The sequence below is a fragment of the Drosophila montana genome, unplaced genomic scaffold (genome assembly GCF_035044405.1).
Source record: "Drosophila montana isolate Dmon_TW-CO22-7 unplaced genomic scaffold, ASM3504440v1 contig_3629_1, whole genome shotgun sequence".
Taxonomy (NCBI): domain Eukaryota; kingdom Metazoa; phylum Arthropoda; class Insecta; order Diptera; family Drosophilidae; genus Drosophila; species Drosophila montana.
The window spans coordinates 1-11,611 of NW_026998514.1; the positions used below are offsets into that span (position 1 = coordinate 1).

General features: G+C 38.5%; 1 protein-coding gene across 1 annotated transcript; it reads left to right on the forward strand.

Moving 5' to 3' along the window:
* Positions 1 to 8,087: 8,087 nt before the first annotated feature.
* Positions 8,088 to 9,258, forward strand: LOC135435557 (arylsulfatase B; the record flags this gene model as incomplete). The annotated part of the gene is made up of 4 exons (XM_064692684.1): positions 8,088 to 8,266; positions 8,318 to 8,477; positions 8,550 to 9,035; positions 9,101 to 9,258. Coding segments are annotated over exons 1-4 (918 nt in total), but the record flags the coding sequence as incomplete, so codon positions are not given.
* Between the last annotated feature and the right edge of the window lie 2,353 nt (positions 9,259 to 11,611).

Sequence of the window (11,611 nt, forward strand, 5' to 3'; positions counted from 1 at the left end):
TGCGGGCTGTAATGGATGCTAATGGCCAATATACCAAATATTAGAACCACCATAGCTATAGTTTCCTAGATTTAGTTATATATGTATACAGTAATAGTTTTAATTTTGCAAAGAATTAATTGACAGCGCAATATTTACCTTTTTTTTAGTTTTGACTGTTTTTTTACCTTTTGTGTTTTGAATTTTGTTATTTTTGTACCTTATATCTAAGAAGAATACTTAGAATAATAACTATATGCAAAAAAAAGTTCAGAAAATATTGTTTGAGTCGGTAAAATATAAGCTTAAAAATTAATTTGTGCGATGTTTTTCATTTTGCAAACAATTACTTGACAAACTGTATGTAGATAGGACATGCCGTACTAGAAATGTGGGCGTTTGGTCACTTGCACCTCATAATTTTTTTTTACATAAATTTCGCCCGTTTAATGCCACAAAATCTGGGAAACCCAAAAAACTGTTTGAAAAAACTGCTAAAAATAAGGCTTCCTGACAGTTTCCAGGACAGAGACTGGTTTAGTTGACAGTAAACTTCGGAATCGAGCGGTGTTATCGAGTGGTTTTCAGTATTTTTTTTCAACTATTACTTACGTGCAAAAATTCATAAAATTTTTAAATATTAACAAACACTATGGATGAGATAAAAAGTGTTAATGAAACATTGGAATCTCTGCGTGTTAAAACCAAAAATAAGAGAAAAGAGTGGACAAAGAACGGAGCCAAGTGCATATGTTCCATGCATGTTGTAAGGGTAAGGGTACCTGAACGTTGGCATGTGTGCATGATAACTTTTTGGGCCAGCCAAGCACACACACTTACACACTTTTCTATATGGATGAAAGCACTTATGCGTTTGTGTGCCTGTTGGTTGCCTGCCTGTTCGATGCAAATTTAAAGATTTTAAGTTTTTGGCATTTTTGAATATCGAGCTCTACACACACACATACACACAAATGTGTGTGAATGAGTCGATCAAGGGTTTGTCGTGAGACAGAAATATTGTAATCAATGGGTGCGTAAATTTTCTTTATAATATTCAAATATACCAAATACAAAATAAGAACGATTATATATTTATAGTATTAATAATTTTATTGTCTTAAAATATTAAGCTTTTTCATATATGATTTTGATCTGCAGGTAATAACGGGTCAACATTCATTCATCAATTCAAACCCAAAATCATAAAAAAAGGGCGCGCGTCAGATGCGTGCCAATAATGATATATTCACACACATTTGTGTGTGTGTTTCTGTGTGTAGAGGTCGAAAATCAGAAATCCCAAAATATTGTCAAATTTGCATCGGACAGGCAGGCAGGGACAAACGCATAAATGCTTCTATTGATATACAAAATATGCAAGTATGCGTGAATAGCAACTCCAAAAACTTTTAATTGCACACATGCCAACGCTTAGGTACCCTTTCCAACAATAACGAGCTAAAATGCAAGAATTTTGCATCGACGTGGCAAACCCTTTCAATATTTCATTTACTCGTCCATTCAAAAGCGAAAATATTTCAGAAAAATTTAATTTGTGGCATTTTTGCTTGTACGGACACATACACACAAACATTTAAACTGTAAGTAGACAAATTGAAAGAGCACTGAGAGTAAGCCAAAGCAGTTTCCTGTAGTGGGAGCGAGGTAAAAAACAGCGATGCCGTTCTATCGCACAAATCATATGGAACAGAGTCAGCCAAAGCAGTTTCCTGTAGTGTAAGCGAATAAAAGGATGTCTTTTATTATATGTATATCTTAATCTCATTTGGACCAGATGCACCGATTTTTTAGTGCCCACATTTCTAGCACGGCATGTCCCATCTACTATATGTTCTTTGGTTAGTGGTTCAGGGTATCACCTAGTCGGGATCTCCCGACTAAAACCTCTTACTTGTTCTACCCTGAACCCATTGAAAATGGGTAAAAAGAGTATATTTTATTTGTACTAATGTATGTAACAGACAGAAGGAAGCATCTCAGACCCCATGAAGTATAGATATTCTCGATCAGCGTCAATAGCCTAGTCGGTCTAGCCATGTCCGTCTGTCTGTCCGTCCGCCCGTATGTATGAACGCAAGGCTCTCAGATCCTATAAGAACTAGAGTCTTGAAATTTTAGGTCCTCCTAGTCCCCGCGCAGATCGAGTTTGTTATTGATAAAAATCAATATCGAAATCTTGTTTTTTGAGCAATTTTGGTAAATAATAAGAGCTAGAGTCACCAAACTTGACATGTAGCTTATAGAATAGTATATATATATCAAGTATCTTTCATTTTATAGATATCGACACCTCCCCGCTACCACCAAAAAGCTATAAATCATGTTAGTAAACCAACTTGTATTGCCTATATAATTAAGCCACAATTTAAATGCAATTGTCATTTTGAGAATACACGAATATTTTATAGTACAATAAGATCTACTACTGAAAATTTCATCAGATCGGTTAAGAAACACGAAAGAAAATGTGTTTCGGCCTGCAAACACGTCAGCAGCAAGCGCAAATTCCAAGAATTTCTGTATACATGTACGCACACACATTCATGTGCGTCTGCATTGAATTCTATTAATATTTAATTCGTTTTTTTCTCATTTAGACTTAATTGTTGCTGTGGCTGTTGAGTAGAAGCGGCGGAAAACAGCGTGATCAGTCACGAGTTCGAACCTTGCCGTTTTTTTTTTGGCTGGTGTAGCTGTTTTGTAGAGGCGGCCGCAAGTAACGCGGTCAGTTGCAAGTTCGAACCCTGACAAGGGAACATTTTTTTTTTAAAATTTATCTTTATTACTACTAAAGCAAACGAGCGTGTAGCGCGAGCTGCATTTGGCGTTGGAAGAAGAGGGTTCAGGGTATCCCCTAGTCGGGAGCTCCCGACTAGAACCTCTTACTTGTTTTTTTTTTCTGTTATGGTTCACTTGAACCTTCACACTACTCACAGTGTAGTTAAGAGGATGAGGAATAGGTACATGTTAGTACCGGCTGCGCCAGTTACCACTTAGGAGCGCAGTTGACAACGAAGATAAGCTGTTGATGAGAAAGCCTTCGGATGTCGGTCCAGTTGGAACGAGTAAAAACCTCGAACGTCTGAGTAGTTTGATGACAAGTTTATTCTGGACCGCCTACAAAGCGGACCGGGGTATATATCAAAGCTTAAGACTTTTGTACATAATGTATTTGTGGTGTTGCTCTAAATATTTATATAAAGTTGCAATAAAAGTGGCAACGTTGTTGCTGAGTGGTTTCCTGTCAATGAAACTTCCGGGTTGAAGAACCCAGAATGTGGGCACAATTGTTGTGCGGGAGTTGGATGTTTTTAGTGTGCCAAACGTGGTGGTGCGGGAATTTATGTTTTTAGTCTACCAAACGAGGGGGTTTGGTGGGGGCTGCAGTGACATACTCTGGTATTGTAACTCGCGCTTGTGTGCATTTCTTTCTCCCTGCATAGCTTCTCAAAAACCCCGAGATCTACAAACATTCATATGTTTGTGTTGTTTGGATGTGCACACAAGTAGATCACGGCGTTTGTCGTGAGCCAGAGATATTTTCTTCAATTGTGTGCCCTTTGTGCCTGTGGTAGCAAAAGGCACACACATTCAAATGCTCTATCTTGTATTTCTTCGTCCAGTCAGGCATAATGAGAAGAATCTGATCTTTCATTTAATAAAAACTTTAATGACCCAAATAAAATATTTATCTCTACTGACTGACTGACTAATTGGTGATCAACGCACAGCCCAAACCGTAAGAGCTAGGAAGCTAAAAATTTCACTGTAGTTACCTTATGTGATGTAGGTGCACGTTAAGCGGGGTGCTTTCGGGAAATTCCACCCGCAAGTGTGTAAAAATCGCGAAAAACGTGTGTATGAAACTTTTTTGTTTACCATCCGATCGGCCTCATTTTTTCGAAGATCTTTGTTCAAATTCATTTTAGGCGTGTTTCACACTTTTAGGAAAATCCATTCCTCCTTGGTGGAAATAGAGGTCAAAGATTTGGTGGGTGACGTTTCGCGCTCAAATTCACATGCACAAAAGGCACACAATTGTGCGCACATCCACACAACACAAACATATGTATGTTTGTAGTTCTCGGGGTTTTTTGAGAAGCTATGCAGGGAGAAAGAGATGCAGCCACAGCGACGTCGTGCGCTGAGCGAGATGCGGCTTCATACTGAACGTTCGGCTTTCGAGGCCGGCGTTCGGCTGCCACTCTCAGCAGTCTTACTCTATCTGGGCACACTTAAATGGTCAAAGGCACCCTTGCGGTTCCCTCGTTGCGATTTATCGTGATTCGATTATGCTGCTGTTTGACATGTATAGCATTATACGGTTAGTGATAGTATTCAATAGTAATATCCGCTGAAATAGTTGGAATTTTTAATTTATGCTCCGACTCCATGTTTGCCTTAGACTCTATCTCGAACATAAAAAACCACGACCACTATCCCTCTATAATTAAATAAATTTAAATCAATAATTAGAGAGGGAAGCTTATTTGGAATGTGATTTGGAGCCATGGACAACGGAAATGGTTTAGCGCATCACGTGGCAAAAGATGCCACTCACATGCCATTAAATTCCACGCAAAATAATAATAACAAGTAAGAGGTTCTAGTCGGGAGCTCCCGACTAGGAGATACCCTGAACCCTCTTCTTCCAACACTAAATGCAGTTAGTAATAAAGAAAAATTAAAATACAAAAAAAATTGCTTCCTTGGCAGGGTTCGAACTCGCAACTAACCGCACCACCTGCCGCCGCCTCCACTCAAGAGCCACACCAATAATTGAGGTTTAATGAGAAAAACAACCAATTAAAATAGCAGCACAGAAAACAATACAATCGAAATTGCAATGCTGTTGATAGAATTCAAAGCAGTTGCGCATGAATTTGTGTGTGTCCATGTATACAGAAATTCTTGGAATCAGCGCTAGCTGATGCTAACACGTGCGCACATAACTTTTGTGTTTCTTAACCGATTTTAATGAAATTTTCGACAGTACATCTTATCGTAGAATACAAAATAGAATATTTGTGTATTCTCAAAAAGTCAATTGCATATAAATTATGGCTTAAATTGGTGGTGGTAGCGGGGAGGTGGCGATAGGTATAAAATGAAAGATACTTGATATATATAAATACTATTCTAGAAGCTACATGTCAAGTTTGGTGACTCTAGCTCATATATTATACCGAAATTGCTCAAAAAAGAGGATTTCGATATCGATTTTTATCGATTACTTGAAACGGGGAAAATTATCGAATATAGGAAACAAACTCAATCTGTGCGAGCTCTATAGGTTCTGAGATCCTTGCGTTCATACATACGGACAGACCGACATGGCTTGATCGACTCGGCTATTGATGCTGATCAAGAATATATTTACTTTATGGGGTCGGAGATGCTTCCTTCTGCCTGTTACATACATTTGCACAAATACATTATACCCTTTTTACCCATTTTTAATGGGTTCAGGGTATAATAATGTCATAAACAGATAAACAAAAAAAAACAACTTAGAAAAGGTTTATTAAAGCAAATTTCACGGCCGACTTGACCAAATTGAACTAATTCGTCTACGTTTAGGTCATACTAAACTAACTCACGAACCGTATTTAAAGAACAATATAACTCCCACACGCTAACATATACAAGAATCGTGTACTACCCTAACCAACATTAGGAAATAATTTCTCAATCAAGATAGTCTGATAACTAAATTGCTAAGCCTATTGATAAAAAACAAATCAAATAGGAAAATTTCTAAAAAAAAACTCAGTAATACAACGATATTTAAGTAAACAAAGCTAAACAAACAACTTTAAATGTAAATATAACAATTTAATAAATAACTATTGAGCTATAGGACCTGTTAGTTATTGCTGGTATTCCCTTATCATTTAGTTTTTACCTCTATGATTACCCTGTAGTTCGGGTCCGCCAGTGCACCGTTAACGATTTCGCTGCCTCTTTAGGATGGGTACTGGTTTCAAACCGTGGAAACAACAATTAGTTAGACTAGCAAATTTAACCTGGGCATGTCATTGCCGCGTACCGAGCGGTACGACGTTGCACGACGTTGACCTATGTGGTGCAAGAGGGTTGACGATTTCGTTAGTATACTTAACTTAGCGATTGTGCTAAAGCAAAGATGCTAGCGACTTATATGATCCAAAATGGTTTGCTCTAATTAACCGAATAATAAGGAAGCTGCATTGCTTTTCAAAGCTGGTCTTCCGGAGAGCCAGTAAATATATAATATAGTATTCTATCTAATTGAATTCTTGGTATGCTTTTTGGGTATGAGGCGGTAGCAAAGCTGAATGGAGTTGCTCGTTTGACTCAGGTACGGAGAAGAAGCTTTTTTTTTTAATATACCAAATGCTAAAGCAAACAAACACGAGGTTCAGCACACTTTCGGCTACAGCACTCTTAATTGTTAATACCTGAAGAAATCTTAACTTGTTTCATGGTATTTGAGCTAAGTAAAAATTAAAGGGTATTTTTATAAACTATATAAATAAATATATCAGTAACACCCAAGAACAAAATATATGTAATTCTACCCATCAAGCTGAGTACACAAAATCGCCGCAAAATAAAAACAAAATGGCTTTCTTTTAGGTTACACTGCAGAAACTAAATTGACTAATGTTTTATGGAATTTTTTCCTAAATTTGAGTTCAATGAAAATTGGACTTGGGTTAAGAAGCGTCATAAATCTATTATTTTAAGGCAATGTATTGACTTAAATCAGTATATTCGCGCCACTAAATGGCCGAGTGAAGTGTACGGATGTAGAAGTGAAACAAAATTGCCTATACTAACGATAATCCGTTCTAGATTACCGTCAGATAGTCTTATAAATATTATATCCACTGCATTAGAATTAGCTTTTGACCTTCTGATTATATTTATTTCATGTTTAAATAGCTTTAAATGCTAAGACGATTTATTTATTTATTTATATGTGCTTTGTATGCTTATTACTACTATACACTGAAGCAACAGGGGAGAAGGACAGACTTATCTGCTGTGATTTTCGACTGATTATAATTTTAGTCTCCCATACCATGTCATGTGTTTTGTCAAGATTAATAGATTCAAAATGGTTTAGCATAAGACTTGACTATATAAAGATATTTTTTTAATCTTTAATTTTAATAATGCTTTTAATCTTTAATTCTAGTAGCTTTCATGGTGTTAACATTGAAGTATTTATAATGATGGGGTATTTACAATAAATTGGACATAGCAATGATACAATGATTGAGAACATAGCTTAATAAAGTGATTCATGTGATTAGTCTCGTAAGTATTTCGAAGGGGTGTGATCTTTGAGGGCACCTCCCTGTGGTGGGGTCAGCCAGGACCCTAGCAAACACGAACGGATGCCGCAGCAGTTTGTCGCGTACCGGCTGCTAAAGAAATTTATTTGGTCTCCGCCCTTTGTTAAGCGGAGAATACGCTTGATGGCGTCGTTGTTGACGTACCACTGGAGGCCGGCCACCTTGCGTGCTGCCTTGGCTTTTAATGCTCGTAACCGTGGAGCTGGTGTGCTGACGCTGTGCCCCAGACTTGGCCGACGCAGGTCCAGATGGGCGTCAGCATCGTTTTGATAAGCAGCGTCTTCATGAAGATGTGTAGTTTGTTTTTGGGGTTTCAATAGCTACTCGAGCTTTTGGAGTCTTCTCAAGCATTTTACTCTGTTTGCTGTGATGTGGGACCCCCAGATGACCGTACAGTTCTCTCATTTTACATAGCTATATACACATAGCTATAAATTAAGTCAATAAACCAATTTTTATTGCTTACTTACTTAAACCACTATTTAAATGCAATTGTCTTTTTGAGAATACGCAAATATTCTATAGCATAATATATAGCATATAGCATAATATAGCAGAAACAGAGAAGTTATTAAAGTAAACGTGTTTTGGCTACCCACGTGTTTGGGGCAGCAAGCGCAAATTGGAAGAATTTCTTAATAAATGTACCCACACACATTCTAGTTATCCGAGTCTGCCAGCAGAAGATACAATGAAAATTAATTTGTTCCCTTAAATAATACAAGCTCCTAATGTAGTCTTCCAGAAATCTGAAATTGTCTGCATGCAATCTCCACTGGATGGACAACAAGTTAAGTTTGTGAACAATGGGACTGAGTCAATTTACAACCATCTTGAGTGCTCTTTTGGTCCTCAAGCAGGTCGCAGGAGTGACGCAGCCAACCAATCCAAATATAATAATTATACTTATAGATGATATGGTAACTGAAAAAAATGATATACGAATCAATTAAAAAAATATTACTACTCAGGGCTTTAACGATGTCAGTTTTCATGGTTCTAATCAAATTCTAACACCAAATATTGATGCATTTGCTTATAATGGAGTTATACTTAATCGTTACTATGTGCCTAATCTATGCACACCCTCGAGAGCTGCGCTGCTAACCGGAAAGTATCCCATACACAATGGTAGGCAAAACAGCTGAAAATCTGACATCTGGAAATGTCCCTTCTAAAGTTAAATTTGATCTTTTGGTAAAGGAATGCAACATTTTGTGCAAATACCGGACGAGCCCTGGGGATTGCCGCTAGGAGAACGTCTCATGCCCCAGTTCTTTCGCGATGCAGGTTACTCTACGCAGCTCATTGGCAAATGGCATTTGGGATTCTGGCGGCAGGACCACACGCCTATATTGCGCGGCTTTGATCATCACTTTGGCTACTATAATGGGTACATAGATTATTATGACCATACCCATTATATGCTGGACAGAAATTACACAGCAGGCGCTGACTTTCGACGCGATCTACAACGCTGTCATTCGGATAACGGCACTTATGCAACGGAGGCTTTTACGGAAGAAGCTCGGCGTATAATAGAACAACATGACCCAAGTCGTCCACTCTTCATGGTATTAAGCCATCTAGCCGTGCACACAGGTAATGAGAATCACCCCATGCAAGCTCCCTACGAAGAAGTGGCAAAATTTGCACACATAAGCGATCCCAAGCGTCGCACCTATGCGGGTGAGAGACCTATTTATTACTTATGTAAAAACATATAATATATATATATATATATTGGTTTCAAGGTATGGTCTCCAGTCTCGACAAGAGTGTGGGTCGAACAATGCGTGCTCTCTCAGATCGGGGTATGCTTAACAACTCGATTGTACTACTCTACTCAGACAATGGAGCGCCCACTCTAGGTATTCACTCCAATAGTGGCTCCAACCATCCTTTTCGCGGTGTAAGTACCTTTAAGCTATATAGACAATTTTGACGAGATGTGTCCCGTTTTTACTAATCTCTGGACCATCGTCTGTGCTGACCTTGGCAGCACTCTCGTTGATAATGATAATGCCGTCATCGACTTGTGTGATGGGCTTTAGGTGGATTGGCTGCGTGCGGCAAAGGGCTGAGCTGTCGGCGTGCAGTGCTCGTGCGCAGGTGTCTTGCGCTGCCAATTTACAGACGGCGGCGTAGATCGTCGATACGCATAGAATGTCATCGACGCATTCGGCTATGGTATCATCTTGTAGCTGTAGTGTGAAGTGTTGGTGTGCCACCGTGTGTTTTTCTTGCAGATGAGCTTGACCCTAGGATACGCTTCTAATATATGGATAATGTTCTCGGACTGGAGGGCCTTGATTTTCGGTTTGGCTAACTATGGGAATTTCGACAGGATGTTCATTTATAATTGACTAGCGGGTATAACCCGGGCTTGCCCGTGGCACGTATGTTATAAAATCAATGTTTTCAAAAAGCTTTGAAAATGATTTTGAAACTGATCGGACGGGAATCAAATAACTTTTATGCAAATCGGACAAAACTTAAAATGCACCAAAAAAATCATTGAAATGCATTTTCCACCGAAGGAGTTTAGATTTTGCGACAAATGTGAAACACGTCTCAAATGATTTTTCTATATAGATCTTTGGAAATAAATTTGAACACAAAACGTCACCCACCAAATCTTCGATCCCCATTTGCACCAATGGGGGATGGATTTTTCAAAAAGTGTGAAACACCCCTCAAATGAATTTGAACATACTTCTTTAAAAATGAGTTTGCGGCCGATCGGATCGTTAACAAAAAACTTTCATACAACAGTTTTCCGCCAATTTACCACTGTTGCGGGTGAAATTTCCCAAATCGCTGAAATGCGTATTTATTAAGTTCTTATGTAGAGCTTTGAAAAAAAGTTTGAAGCAATTAAGACACAACTTAAAATTTCGCCCAAAAGATCTTTCAATCGCATTCCCCTCGAAGAAGTTTGAATTCTGCGAAAAGTGTGAAACACGTCCAATGATTTTTCTTATAGATCTTTGGAAACGAATTTGAGCGCGAAACGTCACCCACCAAATCTTTGACCTCCATTTCCATCAAGGAGGAATGGATTTTCCTAAAAGTGTGAAACACGCCTCAAATGAATTTGAACAAAGATCTTCGAAAATAAGTTTGAGGCCGATCGGATGGTAAACAAAAAAGTTTCATACACACGTTTTTCGCGATTTTTCCACACTTGCGGGTGGAATTTCCCGAAACCCCGTCTTAACGTGCACCTAAATCACATAAGGTAACTACAGTGAAAATTTTAGCTTCCTAGCTCTTACGGTTTGGGCTGTGCGTTGATCACCAATCAGTCAGTCAGTCAGTCAGTCAGTCAGTCAGGACAAACAGTTTTATATATCAAGTTTGATGTTTGATTTATTAGTATTCTATTTCTGGCTAATAGTGTTTCATACAAATGCGGTGTGTCAACCAATTCATTTCTTCTTGCTTTAATTATTTCGTTCACCGTGCCGGTGAGTTTATTAATTTATGTCTGTGGTTGTGTATTAATGACTACCTGCCTATTGTTCGCATTAATTAAATTTGACTCGGACCACCTTACTATTTCGAAATCAGAGGCGTCTGGCGTGCCTGCTATTACCTTGAGTGCTCACGAAGTCTTAACTTCTTGCCATTCTGTGGTGCATTTTACTGCGGACAATAGATTTCTGATATGCTCTGTATCCACGTCTAGCAGTTTTCGCATGAGCGACTGAGGGAATAATTTGGTTAATTTTACTGTTTCATCTGCTATGCTAGCGAGGTCTGTTAAATTGCTTGAGTGCTTCAGAAAATCACGTTGCTCCCATAACAGTACCTTTCCATCGATTACCGGGATATAGTTGGAGTGGGAGTAGTTGATAATCCGACCATGTATTACTCCTAACACTAGTAGGATTGCAAGTCCATTCCTGTAAAAGAAAAGAAGCAAAGAATGGAAGTTGTTGTGCGCTTTAACTCTTAAAATGCTATTTTAGCTTGTGTGATTTTTACCTGAGATCAACAATCATTTAAGGTTGTCTTTATGGACCACCCTCCCTCTAATAAGAACAGACGTTCCCAGGTCTACTTAAATTGTTTCTTCTGTGCAAAGCGGTGTTAACTTTTTTCCTAACCTTCTGTTATTTTTTACGAAAACTTTTTTGCCTACCTCAAATACCCTGTTTTGTCTATTCGGGTTGGATCTTTTATAGCTATCGTGCTGGGCCTTTGCAATTTTATTTTTAATGGCCTGCCAAAGTTCGTTAGACGCTGCGTGTATTATGTCG